We start from the raw sequence: 26761 nt of genomic DNA, 5'->3' as shown, positions 1-26761 counted from the left end.
GACAATCGATCCCCGAATCGACGCTCTTACTCCACCAGCGAAGGTGGGAGTAAGAGCCGTCGACGGGAAGCCGCGGAGGTCGATTTTGCCGCCGTCCTCACAGCGGGGTAAGTCGGCTGCGATACGTCGAATTCAGCTACGCTATTCGCGTAGCTGAATTTGCGTATCTTAAATCGACCCCCCCCTGTAGTGTAGATGTAGCCTAAGACAGAAAGCTAACCAGCAAACATCACTGGTACTTGGGCAGACAAACTATTGAGGATGGAGTTGGTACAAGTATGAGACTTAAATCAGAAGTAACCAGCAGCACATTTGGTGTGACATTCTAGCCCCATTGAAGTCACTGGGAGTTTTGCCCTTGACTTCAGTGGGGCCAGGATTTTTAACTTGGTTCTCCACAGTCCACTTAATCTTGCTTTAGACAGCAATGCCCTCTGAACAGATTATTCAGTGATGTGCAACGGGGTATCTTGTATGTTTACCACACCTGGATTGATCTGGGGAACGGGGACTCGTGCTACAGCCACTGTCACAGTAGGTCAAGAAAAACAAGGAATCTGGTGGCACCTTAAAGACTAACAGATTTGTTTGGGCATAAGCTTTTGTGGGTAAAAACCTCACTTCTTCAGCTGCATAGAGTGAAAGTTACAGATGCAGGCATTATATACTGACACATGGAGAGAAGGGAGTTACTTCGCAAGTGGAGAACCGGTGTTGACAGGGCCAATTCAATCAGGGTGGATGTAGTCCACTCCCAATAATAGATGAGGAGGTGTCAATTCCAGGAGAGGAAAAGCTGCTTCTGTAATGAGCCAGCCACTCCCAGTCCCTATTCAAGCCCAGATTAATGGTGGTAAATTTGCAAATGAATTTTAGTTCTGCTGTTTCTCTTTGAAGTCTGTTTCTGAAGTTTTTTTGTTCAATGATAGTGACTTTTAAATCTGTAATAGAATGACCAGGGAGATTGAAGTGTTCACTTACTGGCTTTTGTATGTTACCATTCCTGATGTCTGATTTGTGTCCATTTATTCTTTTGCGGAGGGACTGTCCGGTTTGGCCAATGTACATGGCAGAGGGGCATTGCTGGCACATGATGGCATATATAACATTAGTAGATGTGCAGGTGAATGAGCCCTTGATGGTGTGGCTGATGTGGTTGGGTCCTCTGATGGTGTCGCCAGAGTAGATATGGGGACAGAGTAGGCAACGAGGTTTGCTACAGGGATTGGTTCCTGGATTGGTGTTTCTGCGGTGTGGTGTGTAGTTGCTGGTGAGTATTTGCTTCAGGTTGGGGGGTTGTCTGTAAGCGAGGACTGGCCTGCCTCCCAAGAGTGAGGGTGAGGGATCATTTTCCAGGGTAGGTTGTAGACCGTGGATAATGCGCTGGAGAGGTTTTAGCTGGGGGCTGTATGTGATGGCCAGTGGTCTTCTGTTGTTGTCCTTGTTGGGCCTGTCCTGTAGTAGGTGATTTCTGGGTACCCGTCTTGCTCTGTCAGTCTGTTTCCTCACTTCCCCAGGTGGGTATTGTAGTTTTAAGAATGCTTGATAAAGATCTTGTAGGTGTTTGTCTCTGTCTGAGGGGTTGGAGCAAATTTGGTTGTATCTTAGTAGGTCAAGAAGACTCTCCATTAGATACCTACAAAATCTGGTACCTAAGGATTTGAGTCATTGTCCTGCACTCCTAAAATAAAGGAATAAAACAATAATTAGACTGTCATTCACTCTAGCCTGGAAGAATTATAGCTTATCATACCCTCCATTTTGGAATAAACTCACAATTCTGTCCCTCCCATTATATCTAATAAAAGCAGGGGTAGTAGTTGTAATAATAATACCTAGCTCATCTAGAACTCACCTGTATGAATTACTGCTTGTGTCAGGGCTCAGTAATGTGTCAATAGCTCTAACCTCTTTGCTTTCTGCAAGGAAGTTGCGATGTGGACCAAACCCTGGTAATTGAGCTCTAGCATATATTTGGGTCAAGTGGAATTTTCTCCTTGACTTGTCACTGTTGTGTTTAAGATGAAATTTGCTATGTGCCAGTCCCACTCTGGCTTTAGCAAACCTCACTTTGTATATTCTGGACTTACTTCCTGTTCTTAGCCAACAGCGTAGGTTGAGTTGTAATATTAAAACAGGTCCTGAATGTTGAGAGGGCCAGGGAAAACAAAATGTGACTAAGAGGAGGATCAAGCTAACTGAGTAGTTTATTTGACAATTATTTATAATACCACCACAGAAGAGCCAAGAGGCAGGATGGGAGGTGTCTTCTGTCCTCCATCACCTCCTCTCCTTGGAGTATGGGAGAGTCTTAAATTCCCCAATTTCCTGTAACTTCTGATTTTCCAGTTCCTGTTCTTTGCCTTTGGCAGGAGCCTTCTAGATCAAAGCCTATGCTACCGACTTAGTACAGCTCATCTACTGAGCATTTACATGGTTCTATGCACATGTTCTATACAAATAAAGTATATTAAAAAAACATTTTTAAGGTTGGAAAGGCAATCACTCAAGTTAGGAATTGCCAGATTTGTGGTTGCCTACATAACCTTAGTTCTGCCCCCTTCCATAATGCATTATAAGAGAGTCTTCATGATCATATAGTATTTTTATCTACAGGAGCCCTGCCTCATTCAGTGCTCAGAGAATGAGGTAGTTCAATATTTTCTTTTATCCTCATTCAATGAATGGCCCCATGTGTTACTTACTGGACACCATCCACAGTATACACTGAATATGTAATTACTAATTTCTTCATGGGCTTTTCTGTGTTGTTTGATCACCATTGTATACGAATACTTTATAAACATTAATGGATTTATCTTCACAACACTCCTGCGAGCTAGGAGTTGTTCTCATTTTACAGACTGGGACCTGAGGCACAGTGAGATTAAGGTAAAAATTTGCAAAACTGGATGCAGTGATGTCTTCCTGTGTCGGCAGAAAGTCTGAACCAAGAGCTCTGAGAAGGTGATCACCCTGAAGCTTAAAGGCGTCTATTTAAATGAAAAATTGTTCACGGTTTCACTGCTGATCACTTATCCGAAACTTCCAGCTCACATGCTTATTCCACTGTCTTGAGCTGCTTCCCACTGCATCTTGTCTGCAAAAAGCTCCAACTGTTCTGTCCTCTACCTAGCTGCAAAAATCTCCTGTCTCTCCCCAACAACTTCTGTAATGCAGTTATAGGTTGCCAATACAAAAATGTCTGGAGAGCATAAAGTATGCCGGATGCAATCAAATGAATAACTCAGGGAGCGTGGCCTGGATCTCATTATTTATGTAATTCATTAAAAAACTCATTTTTAAAATGAAACTTTAATAGAATTTCCAATGTGCTGCAGCAGAGTGCGTAGGACCCAGAGATCTCACCACAGCATTTGGCACACACTTTTGCTATTTGTGTTAAAACTGGGTTGGTAATTCTTCAGCGGACTTAATGAGAGACACCCTAAAGGGGTCAATTGTTAATAAACACTCCTCACTAGCCTTTTGTGAATAACACATTAAGGTGCTAATTGTGAGTGAGAGGAGGTGGGTTTTTCAACTAGAAGGGAAGGTAAGAAGTAGGTTTGAGGCATCAAAGTGTGGGTTTTCCTTAGCCAGTTGGACTCAGAGTTTAATGTTCTGTGTACAGGGGAAACATCTTACAACAGTAAATGAGGCCTTTGTTCTGGTTACGTGTTCCTGAATCTGCAGAAAGTCTGAACCAAGAGCTCCGAGAGGATGATCACCCTGAAGCTTAAAGATGCCTATTTAAATGAATTTTTTTCACAGTTTCATTGCTCATCACTTATGTGAAACTTCCTGCTAACGTGCTTATCCACAGTCCTGAACTGCTTCCCACTGCAAAACTTGATTTCAAGTCAGCCTGAGGGAGTGGAAGTCTTGTCTGGTAGGGTTTGGTTGCTAATGGGCTTTGGATAAACCCTAAAGAGGTTAAAGAGCAGTTTCTGAAGGCAAGTGCTCAAGTTTGTATCTTATACAATGGCTGAGTTTCGCACGCTGCTGTTCAGATGCTATCCACATGCAATGTGCACTCTTTGTCCTGAAATGAACTAGCCTGCATTGGTTTCATTCCCTCCTTATGAGAAAATGATACATTGCACAGGAAAATATCAGGGAAACTTCCCTGAAGTTACTCTAGTACTAGTACTCTAGTTAGCTAGTTCAGTGCTGAAATGCATACCAGCCAGGAATGTTAGCCCTTCAATAATAGTGAAAAGTCTTTAATATTCTTCCTTTTCAAGGCATCCTTTGTGTGAAGGAAGGCAGTGGCAGGGAGTCCTGGGAGACTGAGATCTAATGGAGGAACTTTGGGGCTTAAGTTTCTGGAATCCTCTTCTTAAAGTTCACCTAATTTATCTCGTTGATGCCTCCAAATTCTTTTGGGTTGACTCTTACATGGTTTTTAGCATATTAGAACCAGGGGTTTCTTGTGTGCTGGAGGTATAATTTAATCTAGCAATTGGAGAAGGAAACAAATCAGTGTTTGAGGCTGGGGGCTTAATAGGACCTACAGAGCTACGTGGGGCAGCCTACATAAGACATGCTGAATTGGCCTACACTGCTGTCTAACACCTCAGGATAAAATGTAATACAAATGTCTTAGAATGGAGACATATGGGCAAGGCCTCCATATGGGACAATGTGTTGTAACTCTTCTTCAAAGGTTGAATATCCTCTGAATTGTGCAGTTTGAAAATGGACTCTCTCTCTCTCATTGGCAGCTGTGGCGAGCCCCCTCTCCTGGCAGAAAGAGTGCACGAAGGGGCCTGAGAACTGGTGTCAGGATTTGCAGACGGCTTTGCGGTGTGGGGCTGTGGAGCACTGCCAGCAGACTGTTTGGAACAAGCTTCCTGTGGTGAGTGTGTAGTCTGAACAGGCTTGTTCTCTTCTGTCAGAGCCCTTGTATTCCCACGTGCAGCTCTGTAAAGTTCAGGCCCTACTTACAGGAATGAGCTGACATCTGCATTGCACTTTTCTGTAACTGTTTGTGTCCTCCAAAAATTTTGTATCATGTCTTTCTTTGATACCAATAGGACTGCACAATGTGAATGAACTAAAGGGAGAGAGGGACTGGCTGACTTCTCTCTTTCAGTCCCTTTGCTCTGCATGGTTCATACCCTTTCTACGACAGGCTGCCACCAATCTAACAGACAGCCCTATTTCTTTGACGTTTATAGGAATGAACATGTAACTCTCGCACCTGTTCGAAACAATGCATAATTCCAGAGGTCACGTTAGGCCACTGTAAAACTTATGCTGGAGAATTTACAGGCCTTCCAATAAACATAAAAAGCTTGTGAGTATGTACAGATGCCTATGCATTTTCCCAAGAGTTCCCATGTATGGAACTTTTCTGTAGAAACTGAAGATAATTGTTGGACTAGCCTAGATCTCTCTAACTACACAATTATCACTGTGTGTACTGGAAAAACTGCAACTTACTATGGTCAATAAAATGTATTGACTTCTGTGCACATAATGAGTGAGGGTCTGATTCTCATCCTTGCACTTGGGGCAGGAACAGGATGGATGGTTAAGGTGTCTTTTAAGCTACCTGTATGTCCTCCATATTGTGGGGATGTTTAGGGCACTGCTCAGTCTCTGGTGTAAGCTAGAGTTAGCCTTGGGGCTGCTCTAAGTTACACTCTGCTTCCCATGGCTCCTTTTCTCTGCCTCCCAAAGTTTAGCTGAAAAGCAGTGCACTCCAGTCATGTCCCTGGCCTGCACTGACATGCCCCCAAAGTTCCCCTATACTGGGGACTGGGAGCAGGGCTGGCAAAGAGTCGTTAGACCAGTTCTATGTCAGTGGGGACCCCCTGTCTGTCAGTCTCATGGCTCCTTTAAAGTCTCTTTCTGCCGCTAGAGTAGTGTCGAGAGGCCTTGGTGTAATTGGGAATTGGGCCCTGTGTTTGTCAGCTGGTTAAAGAGAAGGGGGACACCATCTGGCTAAGCGTGGGGAAACAGGCAACAAGTGTAAAGGTCACTTTGAACTATAAAAAACTGGTTTGCAAAGAGTGATGACCCTCCCACACCAGTTGTTCTCTTCCCTCAGCCCGGTGTGGGGAAAATCTGCTTTTCTATAACCTTATGACTCATCCCAACCTTGTGTTTAATTCCCTCCTTCCTCTTTCCATGCTGAATGTCACGTTGCACACCAGTCAGTCAGGCCAAGAGACAGTTTCTTTTCCACCTCCTTCCTAAATGGGAAATGCACTAAAACCCCCAAACTCTCCCATAGAAGCAGTTAGCGCTGGCTGGAGGCCTTACCTGGTCATTGCTAGACTTGTTAACATATTGGGCTGTATTTTGTGAAGGTGTAGGACTTTAGTAAAGGAAGTCTGATACCGTTTTGGAGGGTTAGCATGCTTCTTTTGAGGTGCACTTTTGTCCTGTGCTCTTTTTAAATAATGAGCCTTTTTGATTGAGTTTCTCTGTGGGTTGTTGGGGTTTTTTGTATTAGTGCCAGAAGTGCAAGCTAGGTTGGTGTATAAAGTCTGCAGGCAGGATCCCTGTTCTGACAGATTTCACAAGGCCCATCAGAGCTGGGCTCCCCCTTGCAGGTGTTAGCTAGTCCAGGCAAGTCGTGTGTGTGTGGGGGGAGGGGAGGGTGTGACACCTGGGTGGGGTCTGGGAGTGGTAGAAAGCTGGGGGCATGGGGATGGCAGATGAGACGGGGAGTCTGTTATCCATTCTGTAAAACTTAAGTGCTTGAAGTTTTCTATATCTAAAATGTCTAGGAATTCAAAGTGTTTAACGGGGTTAGACTCCATCTTTCTGTCTCCTGCAGTCACCTAGGCCCACTCCATGCCACTTGTTTTCTGCCTCTGTTTCATGCTCCCTCTCCTAGCCCCATCACCAGGTACCTTATACCCCCTTGTATTTCCCCCCTTTCAGTCTTCTGTCCCCTCTCCATGAAGCTCCTCTTCCCTGCCCACACCCCATCTGAGACCGAGAAGCATGGCTCCACGTGCCACCCCTTCTATCTCCAGTCCCCAATCTCTCCTCTCTGTGCCTCCATCTCTTTACCCCACCCAATCTCCTGCCCCTTCTTATTTACACCTCTCACCATGCCCACCTATGCCTTTCCACCTCTGCCAGCAGCAGGTCAGTGTACTGTAAAGGGTTTTATATTTATAAATGTTCATGTTGTATAACATTCACCTCTGTATGGAGATAAAACCAGTTCTTGTCATTCCCCCAACTGGACCCCTACTCCAAAGACCCCACTAACAGGCAAAGTAAACATGAGTTTGGAGATGGGAGGACAAAAAGATGTTAAGAAAACTTTCTTGGATTAAATGATAACAGGAATTTTTGAAAGCATGGTAACTTTAAAACTCCTTTTCTGCCCCCTTCTCCTCAAAAACCTACATAACAAACCTTCCCAGAAAAATTCTATCCTGGGATGAGATGGGGCATGTGAGATTTCAGGGGAATAGTTTTTTGTTTTGTTTTGTTTTTTGTTTTTTTTTTAGAAATTGTGGGAGCAGAGGTTGAAACTTGGGCTTATGTGAAGCTAGCTTTCTCCTTCACTATATGATACAGAGACAAGAAAGGGAAAGGAAAATTTTCATTTATATACCAACATGCAGGTCCCTCTCAAGTAACTCTTTTCTCTTTTCTATCCCCAGAAAAGCATCCCTTGCCATATGTGTAAAGTGGTGGTATCAATGCTTGGGAAGATCTTGCAGGACAATCGCACAGATGTAAGTAGCTTGAAGAACCCAGCAACCTTTTTGGCTTTGGGCACTAGATGCCTTTACAACTATCGTGGTGACCCAGGGAGGGGCAAGGAAGGGGAAGAATATCATGAGTGGCTTTTGTTACCTGAGTTTCACAGAGGGAGGAAAAGGAAAGCAACTGTAAGATCTTCTGTCCAGTGTATGATCAGGATGGTCACAAAACCTGAGAATGACTTGGGGGTTGGAAGTAGATTAACCTTATTATTACCTACCTGCTAGTCAGGAATTTCCATGCAGACATTGGTCAAGAGTGTCATGTATGTAAAGGCCCCTTTACACTGTGCTGTCTCTGGCAGTGCAAATGGTTACACTGCAGAGGAAAGGTGCCTAAAAAGGGAATTGGTGTAAGGTGAGAATCATGGGATACAGGGAGGGGGCTTGGGCTTCAGCATCTCTAGCAAAGGGGGTCCCTTTCCCTGTCTCTCCCATTGGGAATTTAGAGGTCTTACTTACCCCTGATATGCCACTGACTTGCTGTAAAACACTGTTGTTTGAATGTTTGTGCTTTCTTCCCTTATCCTCTTGGAGCACTCATTTAGCTTTGGGTAGGATGGTGGGTTACCGTGCAGTCTCTGAAGAAGCCACAAAGATCTGGTGTGTGATGTGGCAAGGGGATTTTGGAGCAGCTATGTGTCACTCTCCCCTCTTTCCCTTTGATGCAAGTGCCATTCCATCTGGTCAGCAGTCCATCCATGTAGTCAGGTTTTTTTAGCCTCCTTTCTTATCTCTAGTTGGAATTTGGGTGTCTATGAAACAAAGAGAACAGATAGTGGATCTCCTGGATTGTATTTTATAAGCTAGAGAGCTTGCTTCATATGAAGCCTTTAAACCTATAGGAATTCTTTCTTATAGTGACTGGTCTTGCAAGAAATCTTCCTCTTACCACAGTGTAGTGGGTGCCAACTCCGGCATCCTTTCATCCTCCAGAAGATCTGGGATTGTCTGTTTTTAAATTTGAGACTGGAGAAATAAACATATTTCATCCATCCATGCTCCAGTTCTGCTGAAAGTCTGTCTTCCCCCAGGGTGGAGCTTAAGAATTTGCCCAGATTTTCCATAGTCTCTCCTAAGAATGTGAAGAACATACACAGCTTTTTGCCATGGTGTATGTGAACACAGCCCATAACACTCCCCTCTTCTCTTGTCTCCTAGGAAAGGATCCGTGCTTTCTTGGAAAAGTCATGCCAGTACCTTCCTTTCCAGGACTGGTCAGTCAAGTGCAAGAAGATGGTGGACACTGGCATGATAATGATCGTAGAGCTGAGCAAACAAGTATTGGTAATTGGTTGGGGGAAAAACAATGGTACAGATTTATGGTGTAAAACTACTAGGTTGACTTTCTGCATTTTTTGTCCCTTTTAGGACAATAATAATAAATAATACGGTAATAGGCTTCTGAGAGAGCATATAAGCAGATTCCAGTCCAATACATTAATTTCTGTAATAAAAAAACAAAAACTGTAGATAGCTGATAAACAAATTCTTCACTTACCTGCTAAGATTTGAATTCAGGATCCTATTTGACCTGCAGCAATTGATGACATCATTAAAACCTAAATTACTTAAGGAATGGAGCCTTAAAGGTGACCTCCAAAGGAAAATAAAACATAGGTTTGCTCCATTTTTGGCTTCTTAAGATGTATACAGAGGTTCTGAAAAGGTTTTTACAAAACAAAATAACTTCTGCTTGTTTTTAACACTAGAAATATGTTAGTGTTAAATGTCAAGGCCTTCTCTGATTTTGCAGAGTCATGTTGGAGGTCTCAGGAATGTAGATGTAGAACTTTCTTGGACCTTAGCTGGAGGGTAAGAGGGGTGTTGAATTTTCCAAACTTCCTTCTCAAAGTGCTTCTTAGTCATTTAAGTTTTTTAACAGTCTGAAGAAACTCCCCCTCTCAGTTAGTCAGGTTTCATGTCCTCGGTACTTGTGATGTCACTATGTTTTCCAGCTACCATGGAGACTTCCAGGGTAGACAACACCAGCATTTCTAATATTAAAAAAACAAACTTCCCAGGCCTCTTCATACATCATAATGAAGCAAAAAGGGGCACAAATGCCTCCTTTCCCTCTTTGCAGGTTTCCTTTATGTGTTAGTGAGGTCACTTACCATTACAGCTGGTCAAAAAGTTTTGTGATGAAAAATGGCCTTTTGTAGGAAATGGACATTTCTGATTCCTTTGACATCTTTAGTTTTTTTCCTCCAGTGAAACAAAAATGTTCATTTACTTTAATTTCAATTTGAAAATTTTCTTTGTTTTATTTTCCAGCCTGCCCCACCACAAAAAGCCCAAAACAAAAACCCCTGAAACAAAAAAATTCAATTTTGTTTAGTTAAAAAAAAGCCACCAGAAAATTTAGTAAAATTTCAGATGAAATCAATTTTTTGGTTAAAAATTTTTCATAGAAAATACTTGTCATATTTCTATCAGCCCACTGCAAGGGCAACACAGAGACCAGATGTCCTGACTCAGGGTCTAGTGGTGAAAAGTCTTTAACTTAATTTCCCCTCTTCTCCAGTGTTTATTTCTGCACAACAATTTGATGCCTGCACCAGCCTTTTCCCATTGTATGGTGTTTAAAATTTCATTTCCGTTCATCTTTAAAGCACTTAGCTTGGCTGGCTGCATATCTTCTAGTTGTCACTTTTTTTATACAGAAGAAAGCCAGGGGGCTGTATAGGACTGCACCAGGACTACAATGGAATAATGAAACAGGTTCCGGTGTACACAAGTGGGGGGTGAGGATTGCTAGGGGAAAATAAACCTTTCCATTCTGTAAACCGTTTCCTTGCTGGGTATCTTAGCAACTGTTGCTTTGTTCACTTAGATTTTTGCTGCTCTGACTAAGTAGCAGGGATGGGTGCTGCTTTTTATTTGTATCTATCTCCTCCCCCAAGGTGCAAGGCTAACTTTGATTAGGACTGATCAATGACTTGGCCTTCCTTTGTTCTTTTTAGTCCAACCCTGACGTAGTATGCCGTGCCATCACCTTGTGCAAATCCATGGAGACTCATGAGGACGCTCTGAAGATTCAGAAGCCACTGCAGTCCAATGAGATACCTGTAATGGACTTCCCTGAAATGGTGTCTCCCTTCCTTGCTAATGTCCCTCTTCTCCTTTACCCCCAGGACAAAACTCAGCAAGAGACCTTGGTAAGGATGCAATATGGACAGATTAGCTTCCTCGGTTAATCAGCTGCACACAAAGGAAGCATGCTGTGTTCTGTTTCGGTGTCACAATGCTTCTCAATAACACATACCAAACTGATTACACTTGGGAGCACAAACACATGGCTTTAGAATGCAAGAGAGCAGGAAGCCCACTTAGGTTGCAAGTTGCCAATTGGACTTCAGAAACATATTGGGCCAGTTCCTGAGCTGCTGTACGTTGGCATAGCCTCACTGAAGGCAATGGAGCCACACTGATTGACGCTGGCTGAAATACTGTTCCAATTTTGGTTTAGAATGAATGACAGCCCTTTGAATTAATGGGGTCTCTTCCCTTCCCTTTGCAGTGGCCAGTGGTAGAGTATGTGACTGTCCACAAACAGACTTTAAAATGCACGTTAGTGGGTATTTAAAAATAAATAAAATCAACAGCTAAGGTGGTGTCAATAATAGAGAAAATTAGCAACATTGCTGGTCATACAATAATTTGGATTGTTTGAGTAATGTTCTTTTGGGCAAGGATTGTCATTTACTATATGTTTATACAGGGCCTAGCACAATGGTTGGTTTCTACATGCTGCCACCATATCAATGTTAAACAGTAACAATGTACCGATTAGCAAGTAACAAGGGCCAGTTTGATTAGATATGGGACCATTCCTGGCTTATGCTAATGTTTTTTTACTCTTCCTTCTCCACTCCTAGAACTTGTACCCTGCTTTCTGTCTCTGACTCTCTTATTCCCTCCCAGTGTATAATTACACAGTACCTTTTACTAGCTCTTTTGTGTTGCACATACCTCAATTTTTTATGATTCTATTCACTCAAGTGTTACGATCATTTGTGCTATCTAAAAATGAGAGTATCTAGTCAGGTATCAGAGTAGCAGCCGTGTTAGTCTGTATCCGCAAAAAGAACAGGAGTACTTGTGGCACCTTAGAGACTAACAAATTTATTAGAGCATAAGCTTTCGTGGGCTACACTAATTCTCAGTGCTCCCACTGGGGTGAGGGGCAATACGCAGACAGCATGTGGAAGGGAAGATTCCACCCTGTGCACAGAGTGCTAGATGGAAGTCAGCAGCTTGTTAAAATCAGGAATGTCAGGGCTCAGTTGGCATGCCCCGTATGTGCCCAGGCAAGGCAGCAGTGGAATTTAAATTGGACGGGAGGGAAGCCTGGGAGAAGAGTCTGTGTCTTACCTGAGTCTTCTGAGGGGGCTGTTCATTGGAGAGAAACATGGGTTGAGCACAGGAGTGGAAGGTAGGAATGCTGAGTTTTAGGGTATGTCTACACTGCCACGTTACAGCGTGGCCATGGCAGCGCTGTGACGTGGGCAGTGTAGTCACGCTTTCCAGTGTAGTCAGAGCTCTCCCGGCGATAAAAAAATAACCACCCCAAGCGAGGGGGGATGGTAGCTTTATTGCCAGGAGCATGGCTCCTGATGATAAAGCAGTGTCTATACCGGCGCTTTTCATTTGTCGCTTAGGGGTGTGTTTTTTCACACCTCTGAACGACTAAAGTTTTAGCGCTGAAAGTGGCAGTGTAGGCACAGCCTTAATGCTCTGACATGGCCTCTCTCTGTTTCCTGGACAAATGACTTAACCTGTCTGCTTTTCATCACTTGTCAAATGGGATAATACCCGCCTCCTTGTAGTGCTGTGAAAATTAGCTATGTTATAAAGAGCGTTGATAACAAAACTGCAGTGAATGCTTCCTCTGTTAGTAGTGAGGACATAGCAGTGCCACTAGTGCATGGCCATGTGTTTTAATTTTTGGCTCTCCCCTTATCTTTCATCAGGAGGGAGGACACTTGTGTGGAGACTGTGTTCAGCTGGTTGCTGACATTCAGGAGAAAGCGAGAACCGGGCCTTTCTTCACTGAGTACTTAGTTGCTACTGCCAAGCAACTGTGTGAACACTTGGGACCTAACATGGCTGAAGGGGTAACAGAATTTTGATTTCACTAAGATAATTGAACTGCCTCCAGTGGTGGCCAGGGTGGTACTGAGCAGCTGTTTGCTTGGTAGAGGCCATAAGTGCTCTGCTCTGGAGTCTTTCTTCGAGAGCCGGCTCCAGGGTTTTTGCCGCCCCAAGCGGCGCAAAAAAAAAAAAAAAAAAAAGCCGCGATCGCGATCTGCGGCGGCAATTCGGTGAGAGGTCCTTCGCTCCGAGCGGGAGTGAGGGACTGTCCGCCGAATTGCCGCCGAATAGCTGGACGTGGCGCCCCTCTCCAGAGTGGCTGCCCCAAGCACCTGCTTGGCAAGCTGGTACCTGGAGCCGGCTCTGCTTTCTTCACAGTCTGCATCCATTCCCTTCCTGCTCTTCCATGTGGACAGAACGTTTGTGGCTGGATTTGTCCTTAATGAAAATGCTGAACAATGTCCTTGATGAAACGTCTGTAAGGCCTCTGTCCTCTTCTCCTTCAATTCCTTTCTCCACCCACTTCTGCCGAGACCCTGACAAGAAGTTAACCAATTAACATTAGCTAGGCTGAGGGCGAACTGGGGAGAGACGAAAATGATTGGTTTTAAAGAAATTGTGTATACACTGACTGTGTGTTATCCCTCTCCACCATCCTGCTTGCTTGCTTATGTTCATAGATTGGGGCTCTCTGGGATAGAGGCTGTGTCTTCATGTGTGAGGACAGTGCCTTGCACAAGGTGCTACTGAAATACAAATAAATAATAATACTGTTGAGCGTGTAGGTAACATGATACCATTTTATTTACTGAGCCAACTTATCAGTTCTAAATGGTTAAGGCTGGGATCTTCAAAGGCATCTGTGGGAGCTAGTGCCCAACTCCTTTGGTCCTTGGTAAGAGGTCAACACTGTCAGAATTGGTCACCTGACTCCCATAGGCTTTGAAAGGTCTTAGTTTCCTCTTCCTTCTCCCTCCCCACTCCTAAAATATCATCATTAGAATAATAGAATATCAGGGTTGGAAGGGACCTCAGGAGGTCATCTAGTCCAACCCCCTGCTCAATGCAGGACCAATCCCCAGACAGACTTTTACCCCAGTTCCCTAAATGGCCCCCTCAAGGATTGAACTTACAACCGTGGGTTTAGTAGGCCAATGTTCAAACCACTGAGCTATCCCTCCCCCCTCTGTCATTGCTCTACATGGAAAGCATCTAAAATGCTGGATACATTTTAGAGGGGAGTGGCAATTAATTCCAGAGCCAGGTGAGGTAACGCTAGGGATTCTTTCAGAAGCTAGGCCCAAAAATGCAACATTACATGCAGAAGTTCGGCACTTCATTTCTGATCCCTCCCCCTGCCCTGTGACTGTGTCTCTTTCACACTGCACACTTCTGATAAGGTTTGATAGGTAACACATAGAATAATTCAAAATACCATTCAAATTCAAAATGTGCCTTGAGGTCATGCTAGCTTCTGTGGGAACCATTGTTTTGAATTTTCCCACACACATGTAATCTCCTTCCTAATGTGGCATTAACAGTGATGTGGGCAAGAATGGTTTGTTGGTATTTACTGGGATGTCTGTCTCTCCCACAGTGCAAGAGCTATATTTTTGAATACTCAGAGTTTGCCATCCAGTTTATGATGCACATGGTAAGCTGAATATGATGTTAAATACATCTTCTTTAGATCTTTTCTATTCTTGGTGCTGGTTCTTCATCAGAGCTCGTTCTGGAAAAAGTTACCTTATTACCTTTAAGCCTTCAGAATGAACCTTGAGGAATCCTAAGGCAGTGTGAAAACTACATGGTAAATGTCCTACGGATCCTTTTAGGCCATGCAGGAATGCTTGTGGATTTTGGAAAGAATAACAGCTGAAGTTTTTTTATTTAGCAGACTTCATATATAAAAAAAAAAAAAAAAAAGTCTAGTTTTGCCACGGTCTCAATTCTAGGTAGCTCTGTCACTCTGGGTGCAGAATGCACCTTCTTGTGTTGTCAGAGTTACATCTAGTGTGGCTTTTAAATTTCCCACTCTGTAGACTTCATCTCCTATATTTTACACACTTTCAGCTCTCTAGGCAAACAGAGAGTTTTACACATGTACCTGAGTAAGTCCCTCCCAATGGAACAAATGATAAATGGAGCTGCTATGGCACATCCCCCAAAATACTTCACAGCCTTGGAGGCTTTGAGGCAGCTGAAATCTGAATGTGGGTGGTGTGGGTTGGATTGAAAGTTATGGAGAAAAGAGGAGAAACACATCATGGCAGTGATGGTGAGGCCCTGCCGTCTGCTGCGAGATGAAAATCATTGTTCAAAGTAGCACTTTGCACTTACACAGCACTTTTCACCCAAGATCTCAAAGCACTCTAGAAAGGTGGATAAGCATTATTATACCCATTGTAGAGTTGAGGAAACTGAGGCATGGTGATTGACTTGCCCAGTGTCACTTTGAGTCAGTGGGGAACAGAACCCCACTTTGACTTTCATTCCAGCTCTAATTGCTAGACAGCAATGCTGCCTTTAAAGTAAAGAATCTTTTTTTAAAAGAATAATCCGGATTTCAAATTCAAAGGGATGTTATGAGGTCCTGTTTGGGATTTGTTCTTTCAGTGCCATCTGGGGATGTGGAGACATTATTTTATATAGTAACAAGAACATTCAAATATTTATATATTTGGTCCAATTAAATGTGGATTGTAACTAGTACTTGGGGGTAATATTTTAGGTGAGGAAAAGAACACACTGAAAATCTTGGGTTTGCCCTTGGCAGTGCTCAACTTCTGACTGAGGGATGTCCCTGTTTTAATTGCATGAAAATTGGCTGTTCGCATGCAGGGAGCTAGTCTGGAATGGACAATGCCAATGAAACCGTTGCTTTACGTTTCTAATAAAGATGACTGGGATCCAGGTGGACTGGTGGGGAGAGGTGGCTTCCTTAGCAGGTTCATTTTATTTGTGGAATTTCTATACATATTTTGACTGCTTGATTTATTTCTTCTGAATTCTAATTGTTGTTTCATCTTGTCTTTCAACAACCCTGCTTCTTCACCAGCAGAACTATAAGTTATGTGTTAAATTTACCTGCACTGGTGCATTTCTTTTGCTTTTCATCTAAAAGATTAATAGAAATGTAGGATTGGAAGGGACCTTATGAAGTCCAGCCCCCTGTGCTGAGGCAGGACCAAATAAACCTAGACCATCCCTGACAGGGGTTTGCCCAACCTATTCTAAAACCCTCCAATGACGGGGATTCCACAACCTCCCTTATAGTTAGACAGTTTTTTCCTAATATCTAACCTAAATTGCTCTTGCTACAAAATAAGCCCATTACTTCTTGTCCTACCTTCAGCGGACATGGAGAACAATTGATCCCCATCCTGTTTGTAACACCCCTTAACATATTTGTCCCCCTGTGTCTTCTTTTCTCAAAACTAAACATGCCCAGTTTTTTAACCTTTCCTCACACGTCAGGTTTTCTAAACCTTTTATCAGTTTTGTTGCTCTCCTCTAGACTCTCACCAACTTGTCCACATCTTTCCGAAAGTGTGGCACCAAGAATAGGACACAGTACTCCAGATGAGGCCTCAGCAGTGCTGAGTAGAGGAGGACAGTTACCTCCTGTGTCTTACATAGAACACTCCAGTTAATACACCCCAGAATGATATTAGCCTTTTTCGCAATTGTATCATGTTGTTGACTCTCATTTAATTTATGATCCACTATAACCCTGGGATCCTCTCCAGCAGTACGACCACCTAGCCAGTTATTCCCCATTTTGTAATTGTGCATTTGATTTTCCTTCCTAAGTGTAGTTCAACTCTTGCTAATTAGTTGTAGGTGTGGTGTGGCTGCAGTCAGGTTTGACGGATACAAGGGATGTTTGGAGGGTTAGGGAGAGATCTCCTATGAGTAGGTCATGGTTCCTGCTCCCAGCGCCTGCTCCTGCTCCTGCTCCCAGCCCAGATGTCAGTTAAGATTTCAGTCTAATGATGAGGAGGCGAGCTTGGAAGCAGGTGTGAAGGCCTTCTTATGATAAAGGTGAGGGTATAGGGTAATCTCCCTGCTGGCTCCAATCAGTTCCTTGCTTTAACTCTGAAGTTAAGAAGGGCCCAAACTATAGCTGATTGAAATTTTCTGATTCTTTATTATTATTATTTTTTGGATGAAAAGTGCTGTTTTGCTGAAACTGAAATGTTTTGCTAAAACAGTTCCACTTCGACTTTTCAGTGAAAAATATTTGAAATGAAACACGATTTTTTGTTTGGTTTGGAGTTGACATTTTTGTTTCACTTTCATGTTTGAAAACTTTGACCGGCTCTCCTCTAGGGTAACCTTTATGGCTAAGAGCAATAATATGGGTAGCGTGAGAGTCTGAATTGAGAATTAAAAATGGGGCCTTTAGGTTCCAGCTTTCCCAGTGCCTTTGTTTTATAACTAGTAATTTCCTGGGAGCCCTTGGGCTTGTTCTGCTCTCACTTACAAAGAGTAAATGAAGAATAACGCCATGGAACTTAATGGGGTTACACTGGGGCAAAACCAGGATGTCTGTCATGGTGCAGCATGGGATCATGTTGCAGGGACATGGTGCTGCTGCTGCAGAATTAATTCTTGAAATGCTTATCCCAGTGTGTGACCCAGGGAAAGACCGTGCTTGGCCATGTAGTCAGAAATTTGGCTACATCTTGGAGGTATTGCTTCTCTCTATGCACAGTCTATGGAGTCTGGATAACTTGTCTATTATTTATCTGAGGGTTGCACAAGCTTCTCTATGACAAGGATGTCTTATACTTTGAGAAATAAGGTATTAATCGGGAGGATGCAGCAGGAACTACATAGCTTTGCTGGTGCACTGATGTGGGGTACTGAAAACAGACATTTTGCAAAACTGCACATAGTACCTAGGAGCTAGCCTTAAATCCAGACTAGCTACAGATCTAGTGTCATCTTGACAGTATATTACAAAGGAAATCTGATCAGACCGTTGACCTGGTAACCTACCTTCAACCATCATTTCCTCCAAGAGTGTATAGAAACTACAGTTGCCAGGTGTATTGAAACCTTTATTTGGGTTGTCTCCTCCCTCTTTAGGGAATTCTTCATAGAGCCAGTATAACCGGATAGAGCTTGTCCTTACTTGATTTGTGTATCTCTCTCTCCAGCAACCGAAGGATATTTGTGGCAGAGTTGGATTCTGTCCTTCCCTGAAATCTGTGCCCCTCCAGTCTCTGGGACCAGCTAAAGTGATGCATATGTCCAATATGAAGGAGCCTGTGGAGGTAAAATGAGTCTTTAGCGCCCTCTACTGTTTTGCTGAAGAAAGAGCAAGGCTTGCGTATTACCCACATGAGCTGGAGCAGGGGTTCTCAAGCTGGGGGGGGGGCGTGACCCCTCAGGAGGTTGCAAGGTTATTATGTGGGGGGGTCACGATCTGTCAGCCTCCTCCCCCAAACCCTGCTTTAACTCCAGCATTTATAACCAATACAAAAGTTTGAGAAGCACTAAACTGGAGGAAGGGTCAAAGTCAGGCAATAAATACAGACTTCCATGTGTACTGAACAGCCTGAATCTCTGGTATAAAGTACAGATCTCACTGTTCTGGGGTTAGATTGCGAAACAGCTTCTCTTTGTAGAGGTGGTATGAAATGCAATACAGAACTAGGGCCTGGTCAGGATTAGAACTGATCAAAACTTTCAAATTTTACAAATTTTGATCTTTGATTTGTTTTGCCAAAATGCTTTCACTTAACCCCTCCCCCCCACATCCTTCCCCAGCTCTAGTCAGGACATCACTTTCAGTTGCTTCAAACGTTATCTGTGATATACAATTCTACACCATCATCAGAGGAACTAGCCCTTAGTGAGGGCTAATCTCTGGTAAGGTTGAAATTTAGTTTGAATTTGCAGTTGTCAGAACCCCAGAAGCACCTTTTTGTAAATGTACAGTGTTCACATGCACATAACTCAGTCAGATCAGCTTATATTTTAGAATCATAGAAAAGTAGGGCTGGAAGGAACCTTGAGAAGTCATCTGGCCCAGCTCCCTGCACTGAGGCAGGGCCAAGTAACTTAAAACATCCCTGACATCCCAATGACGGAGTTTCCAGAACCTCGCTTGGAAGACTCTCTTCCTGTACTTAACTATCCTTATAGCTAGAAAGTTTCCCCTAATATCTAACCTAAATCTCCCTTGCTGCAGATTAAGCCCATTACTTCTTGTTCTACCCTCAGTGGACATGGAGAACAATTGATCACAGTCCTCTTTGTAACAGCCATAATTGAAGACTGTTATCACGTCTCCTGAGCCTTCTCATCTCGAGATTAAATGTACCCAGTTTTTTTAACCTTTCCTCATAGAACAGGTTTTCTAAAGCTTCTATCATTTTTGTTGCTCTCCTCTGGATTCTGACTTATTTGTCCCCATCTTTCCTAAACTGTGGTGTCCAAAACTGGACACGGTACTCCCCCTGAGAGCTCACTAGTGCTGAGCAGAGTGGGACAATTACCTCCCATGTCTTACAGATGACACTTCTGTTAACACACCCCAGTTTGCTATTAGCCTTTTTCACAACTGCATCACGTTGTTGAATCATATTCAGTTTGTGATCAACTGTCACCCCCAGATCCGTTTCAGCTGTACCACCTACCCAGTTGTTCCCCATTTTGTAGTTGTACATTTGATTTTTCCCTCCTAGGTGTAGTACTTTACACTTGTCTGTATTGAATTTCATCCTGTTGATGCAAGACCAATTCTCCAATTTATCATTTGAGAGATTTCAGTGCAAAAGCAGTGTCTTTCAGATCACTGGGGAACACGCCATACAGAATTTAATAGGGATGAAAGCAATAGGGTTCTCTAGAAATGACGGTATCCCCCACCCCATATGATCATTGTTTTACATGAACGTTCTGTTGTGCTGTAATAAGCAGGAAAACCTGGGACCAGAAAATAAAGCTCCCCTGTGCGGTATGTGTGAGATTGCGGTAAAGGCAGCAGAGAGCCTGCTGAACAACAACATGACAGAGGTATGTGGCCTTTTGTTCAGTGATGCAGAGCTTGCATAGGCTATTTACGAGTGCAGCTCCCAGCTTGGAACATGTCCTGCTGCTGCTATGGGGGTGCAAATAGGGTGATCAGACAGCAAATGTGAAAAATCGGGATGGGGGTGGGGGTAATAGGAGCCTATATAAGAAAAAGACCCCAAAATCGGGACTGTCCCTATAAAATCGGGACATCTGTTCACCCTAGGTGCAAGAAAGTTGGTATGTAGCCCTGGCAATAGCCCTAATAGTGCCCTGTATTCTCATTTCCGTCGTTTAGGGGTTGTTAGGGGGAGAGGGAATTCTGTAAATGGCTAAATGCTGCTTGCAAGCTCCTCCCAAGGATTGGTGCGGGACAGGCCTTGGCTTAGACACTTTTTAGGGTTAGTGGGTGACTCAACACAGTAAAACATTTGTCTGCAGGAGAGGGAAGAATAGCACAGAAGATTGAGATCTATCTGCCCCATACTGAGGTAGTATCGAGGATAGATTGCATAGATTTATTCTCTCTTCTCCTGACACCTGCTGCTTTTGTTTTCCAGGAGCAAATAGTCCATGACATGGAGAAGGTCTGCTACATGCTACCTCATGGTGTCTTAGGGCAGTGTAAGGACTTTGTGGACTCCTATGGCAAGGCTGTCGTTGTCATGTTGTTGGAAGCAACTAATCCCGAAGTTGTATGCATCATGCTGAAATGCTGCCCCAAGAGTAGCCCTTCACACACTGGTAAGCACTGGGTGACCAGTATCCTGTCCAAAGCATGCTTGTTTACTTGTGAAGAGTCCAATCTATGGCTATATATGGCACTAGTGCAGTATTCACCTGAGGCCCCTTGCTGGGGTTGGAGGACAGGAGCCTTTCACTGGTTCCTAGGTCTGGGACTCGAGCACACTAAGCTGCTGAGAACTCTCACTAGAAAGCTGGATATCTAACATTCCAATGTTCTGTGTGTCTGCTAGAGAGACGTGCTCTGGAGCCGTTACCGGTAAATGCTGGCGAGTTCTGCAACGTGTGTCAGATTGTTGTAACTTATATTGACAATGAGCTGGAGGAGAACGAGACACAGGCTGAAATTGGGACTCTGCTTGTGAGGGGCTGTCATTTACTGCCAAAACCCTTGACAGACCAGGTAACTGCAAGTAGCTATTGTGGGGATGGAAGATCTGATGTCCCCTACCCAGCTGGCTAAAACATGTCTTGTGCCCCAGTGGCTCTCAACCTTTCCAGACTACTGTACCCCTTTCAGGAGTCTGATTTGTCTTGCATATCCCCAAGTTTCACCTCGCTTAAAAACTACCTGCTTACAAAATCAGGCATAAAAATATAAAAGTGTCACAGCACACTATTACTGAAAAATTCCTGACTTCCTCATTTTTGCCATATAATTATAAATCAATTGGAATATAAATATTGTACTTACATTTCAGTGTATAGTATGTAGAGCAGTATAAACAAGTCATTGTCTGTATGAAATTTTAGTTTGTACTGACTTTGCTAGTGCTTTTTATGTAGCCTGTTGTAAACTAGGCAAATATCTAGATGAGTTGATGTGCCCCCTGGAAGACCTTTGCGTTAATCTCAGGGTACTTGTACTGCTGGTTGAGAACCACTGTTGTGCCCCATCCGCAGTGCCTGTCACCTATCTGCTGCTTCCCCCCACCCTTAATGCTTTACACCTATATATTTTAGATTATCCTTTCTAAAATCCAAATGGGAACAAATTCACATGCACTGAGGCTGGACATTAATGTCCGAGTCTTCGCAGTGGCTTCTGTGCTTGAAATGGCTGATTGCCTCTATCTCCAGCAGGTGAATCATGGAAAGGTTCATGGGCTGGTGACTCTGCTTTGAAACTGGTCACAGTGCAGCTGAGACTCTGGAATGTGTATTAGTTCTAAGTCCCTGCTGGGATTTCTCTCCTCTTACTCGGCACCAAATAAGAGAGACTTTCTTTTTGTTCAAAATAAACTGCATGTGCACAGAGCAAGTTGATCTCTGGCAGATCAGATGGCGGCACCTGTCCCTGGATATGTGGCAGGCTGCCTCCCAATCAAAATCAGAGCGTAATACAAAATGGACAAAGGTATAAAGCCACCTAGTCCAGCATCACAGCAGAACTGTTCTAGAGATAGACGCCTCATGTGCTAACTCAGGGGTACGTCGTCATGCCCCGGAAATGTATCGTATACTGTCCTTTATTGGCACTGCGCCGTATCTGAGCTGTTCAGTCATTTGCAATAACAGTCAGAGGGACATGTGGAGGAGTTTCAAGCCCTTCTCTTGAGGGTTAAAGGAGTTGGCACCTGTCCCATCCTGAGCTGTCAGCAGTCTAAAAATCCACCTTTATGTAGCAATATGAGTTTGTGGATCCTTTTGCTGTCTGCTGTCTGGGTAAAACCTGTCATGGCTGCAGTCTTGGTGGCACACTGTTACCTCTGGGGGGAAAAGTCATACCAGAACTACAGACTAGCTGCCTAAGAGCATTTGGCTGCCTCAGTACTTTGGCACTGCTGCTGAGAGTAACTGACACATTCATAGCATGTGAGTGCAGGGCAGAGCCACCTTTTGGCCAGCTCCTGCACAGGAGTGCAAGTCTTTGTGTTTCAGCATAAGGTCATAGGAGCTTCCTCGCTTCCTCCCCTTCTCCTACCTGCCTCACTGCATACAGAGTGTGTGGTGGGGAAGGAGGGAAAGCGATAGCTTGTACATTTCTTGGGCAATCGTCCTGACCTGTAGTAATGCACTGCACATTTCTAAAGGACTGAACTACTCTCCCCAAGCACCACCTCTTCCCCAATCTCAATGGAAACATGTGTTCATCTATAAAGCACAAGACAATCTGGGGTTCCCCTGTTTGAATCAGGGTACTTTGTCTTCGTCTTGTGATGGTCTAGCAGAGCATTCAGTCTCATGTCATCTCTTCTTGTTACAGTGTGATGAGATTGTGCTGCAGTATGAACCAGAAGCCCTACGACTCCTGGTACAGATATTGGATCCTTCTTTTGTGTGCACTGTAAGTAGTTCTGCTGGCATATGCGATGGGGCAAGTATACTATCAGTTTAGCTGTCCAATTGCATGGTCTCACGAAAGCTGTTCATAGACTATTGTTTTTTGGCCAGGAAAGAAGAAATAGATTTACAGTATTTACCTTTTGCAAAGATTAAACATGCAAATCGTTATTCTCCTCCCTGCCCTGTGATTCAAATGCAGGAAATGTAACTGTCGTGTAATGCAGTGTGAGGTGCGTGTCCCTGCTTCAAATGGGATCTTCAATATTAGATCCACAAATCTGCAGCCAGCGTAGAAGCTGAAATTGTCTAGTGTGAAATTTGGTGTCCTCTCAAGGGACTTCTCACAAGTCTGTTCATTCAGCTACAGACCCAACTGTCTATAGCAGTCTAGCACTGTGGTTTTGGAAACTCCCAGCACTGCCTCTGCTTTGTCTACACACTCCAACTCCCACTGGACATAGTCATGGCTGTGCAGGAGGCACTGAATCATGGGGGTGGGCGGGGAGGGAGAAGTGAGATCACTGATGTCAATGGTAAGCAGGAAGACATAACTGCACCTTTTGTTCTCTCTCTTCTTTCACTGCACAGAAAATAGGAGCTTGTGTTTCATCCAAAGAGGATCTCATGGGTGAAGATCCATGTGTGTGGGGCCCAAGCTACTGGTGTAAGAACATGGAGACTGCAGCTCAGTGCAATGTAAGTCACCAAAGATTCCCCCAGAGGGGAGAGTCTGAGATGCCATTAAATTAATGGGCAACAAACTAAAGTACTTTAAAAATATTGAACCTGATTCTCCTTTCGCTTACGCTGGCCTAAATGAGGAGTAACTCCATTGAATGAAGTGGATTATCATCATTGTAGTGTTGGTATAAATGAGAGGAGAATCAAGCCACATTTGTGAGAAAGAACTACAAATGCCTGGCCGCCGGTTGTTGGGAAAGGGAGGTTTACCTGGTGGGAATAGAGGCTTGTCGGCTCTTGCTTACCTCTCAGGTCCTTTCAGAAGAAGTGTAAATGTGCCACTGCTAGAACCCTTACAATTACGCTGGCCAAAGGATTAGAGGTTCTACTGGAGTGACCATCCTGTGCTGGCAGTGAGATTGACCTAATGGGACTCTTCTGCCTCTAAAACCCGAGGCTTCACTGTTAACAATTCACTGGTGCAATTTCGAACAGCTGACTCTGAGCTGATAGGCTCAGAAGCTGTAACTGGCCCACTCGAATGCTTTTTAACCCCTTGGAGGCCAGGAAACTCAGATTATTTCGGAGAAATCCACACATGCTAATCTTCTTTTATCAGAGGAGTTAGATTAGAGTTTTGACTATGGGACTAAAAATACATCCTAAAGGAATGAGATCAGCTGGGAAGAAGGTTGGTCACATCCATAGATGAAATAGAAGGAGCTAGATTAGCCCATGTCTGGCTTGGCCATTTCCTCTAGAACTTGGAACTCTTACCTGTCTAAAGGACAGTCCACAGTATAAAGCATCTTCATGACCTGTGCCAATTGTCTGGCTCTGCCCAGGAAAAAGCAAGGGTGGAGGTTTTATGGAGAGCAAAGTTTTGCCCTGCCCTAACCAGGGTTGGGAGTACTGGATGAGGTAGCATGACAAGTTAATGCTGCAGCTCCATGAGCCTCCCTTCTTCACTGGCTAGGTAGAAAGTCTCTCAGTTACTGAATACCTGTATGGTCAAGTCTCTACTCTTTTCCCATGCTCCACCCTCATACTGGATGACTGTTTCAGTCACAGAATGGTTGCTGGTGCATACAGATGCCTATATAGGCTGCAAATTTAATATTAGTTTGCCCTTAAAGCCTGAATGGTGCTGGTGCTCCAAGCTGTTTGTGCAAATTGACGCTGTCTATGTTATAATATGACAATACAGGCCTCTCTTTCACACCTCTCTTCCTTTTTCTCCTAGGCTGTTGAGCACTGCACACGTCATATATGGTACTAGAAGAAACCTTTCCAGCTGAAAATGTTTGCCATGGTTTTGATTAAGCATCCTGGATTTGTTTGGGTGGGGACGGGTGAGAGGTCCAGGTCGGTTCAAGAACTGTCTCTCTCCTCTCCCTTCTGAAGGTCCTGTGCCTTCAGGTTTGTTCGCAGTGCTGCTGCCATTTAGGGAACTCCTCTGCAATGCTGACTCAACAAAAGCCTTAAAACTGTACCGTTCTTTGTGCATTTGGAGCAGAGGAGTTGTTGGGTGGGGAGTGGTGTAGCGTGGGGTTTGTTCTATTGTGAATTAACGGCCTTGTGTCTAATTGTAAAATAAATAAACCAGAATAGGCTTACTAAACTGAAATTCCATGGTTGGTTGGTTTTGACTTTCCTGCAGTGTTCTTGAGCACTCTGCCCTTACTTGGGGCAAGACAATAAAGGCTCAGATTTTTAAAGCAGTCTGAGAGATTTAGGGATTGCAAGTGAATGTGACCTGGGCCTCTCAGTCCCTTGGGTTTATTTAAACATCCCACTCTAAATTTTACTGCCTTGTAAGTGAAGAGTAAAACTGCCTTTTTGAAATGTTTCTTGTATAATCCAGAGAAGGAAGGCTTGGGGTTTGACTCCACTTGCAACTGGAAATAAGTTTTTTAAGAGCCAGATCCTCATCTGGTGTATATCGGTATAGCTCAACTGAAGTCAGTGGAGAGATGTTGATTTTTACCAACTGATGATCTGGTCCTAAGTCCCTCGTCATCGTAGCAAAGAAAAGGGCAATCTAAAAGCACAGCTTGTGTGGCAAGAGCTGCAGAAGCTGTCTCAATGTGGACATGTTCCTGTTTTGTTGGGGGTGCTTTTGGGTAGACATCTTAGGAAACTAACTTGATTAAATTTAACTGTAATTCTTACCTTTCCATTACTTTCTCCGGTGGTACAGCCTCGATATTGGTTTTTTTTTAAAGTTGAATGAGATACAAAACCATGATGTATAGCTTTTCTGTTGGAATTAGTGCAGGATCTGAAAGTACTTCGTGTTCAAAAAGCATAGAAAGATACAAAGCAGCTGCAGTTTTTCACTCCATGTGATGAAAGTTTGTAGTGGCTACCAAAGCATCTGCCTTATATGGGGTTTTTCCCTGTGCATCAGTGGGGAGAACATCCAGCTCTCCTTAGCTGTAGCATCTTTCCCCTAGCATTACTGGCTGCATGACATTTACCCTGATAGTGCAGCCACATGTCTATTAAACTAGATCCAAGCCCCAATCCTGGTCTCACTGAAGTCAGTGAGTTTTTAAAATGTTCCTCCTTCTTGTCAGGAATGATTGGCATAAAAAACTTGGGCAAGGATGCTCCTTCAAGTCATTCAGATTCTATTATGGCAAGCTCGGTATAAATTTGTGAGAGGAGCCATTTTAACTCAGCAGGCAGAACTCCTGATCTTCCCTTCTGCCCGGCTATAGATGTGAGGGGAAAACATGCAGCTGCTTTCAATAGAACATGGTCTTAATGGTGCATGAAAGCTTCTGTAATTAAAAATAAAGACTTCCTGTAAACCTGACATCTTTGTGCTCTTTCCCTTTGTACATAGTCTTGAAGTCTCTCACTGGCTTTCATGTGTGGGTGATCCATCCATTATACACCCTGCTGCTGCAAGTCCTCATTATCATCTGAATTTAGATAAAGGTCAAATCATCCCATAAACTCCTAAAGGCTGAATGTGTTATACAGGTGGCTTGAACATGAAGGGTGTGTTTTCTACTGCTTGGCAGCAAATCTGCATGAACATAGGGTAGCACTGACCCCAGGGTGTTGCTCAAAAAAGGGTAGACTGTTGAATACATACAGTTGGCCAACAATCCAGTAAAGAAACTTTTCTAACTTATTTAGAGATCAAAACTAACTTTAACTTAACATGGTACCAGTAC

At 43.7% G+C, this 26761-nt stretch overlaps 1 protein-coding gene across 1 annotated transcript in view; it reads left to right on the top strand.

The window, feature by feature from the left end:
• The window catches only part of LOC135881424 (prosaposin-like), a 42526-nt gene extending 17674 nt beyond the window's left edge, over positions 1-24852 (top strand). The window contains exons 2-14 of the mRNA XM_065408080.1: positions 4728-4861; positions 7638-7712; positions 8901-9026; positions 10706-10900; positions 12716-12859; positions 14434-14490; positions 18002-18118; positions 19767-19865; positions 20423-20606; positions 20840-21009; positions 22813-22893; positions 23481-23588; positions 24817-24852. Of these exons, the coding sequence (XP_065264152.1) occupies positions 4728-4861; positions 7638-7712; positions 8901-9026; positions 10706-10900; positions 12716-12859; positions 14434-14490; positions 18002-18118; positions 19767-19865; positions 20423-20606; positions 20840-21009; positions 22813-22893; positions 23481-23588; positions 24817-24852 (1526 nt within the window). The remainder of the gene's footprint in view (positions 1-4727; positions 4862-7637; positions 7713-8900; positions 9027-10705; positions 10901-12715; positions 12860-14433; positions 14491-18001; positions 18119-19766; positions 19866-20422; positions 20607-20839; positions 21010-22812; positions 22894-23480; positions 23589-24816) is intronic.
• Positions 24853-26761: the final 1909 nt, after the last annotated feature.

Source organism: Emys orbicularis, chromosome 7 (genome assembly GCF_028017835.1).
Source record: "Emys orbicularis isolate rEmyOrb1 chromosome 7, rEmyOrb1.hap1, whole genome shotgun sequence".
NCBI lineage: Eukaryota > Metazoa > Chordata > Testudines > Emydidae > Emys > Emys orbicularis.
This window is presented reverse-complemented; position numbering and strand designations above follow the sequence as displayed.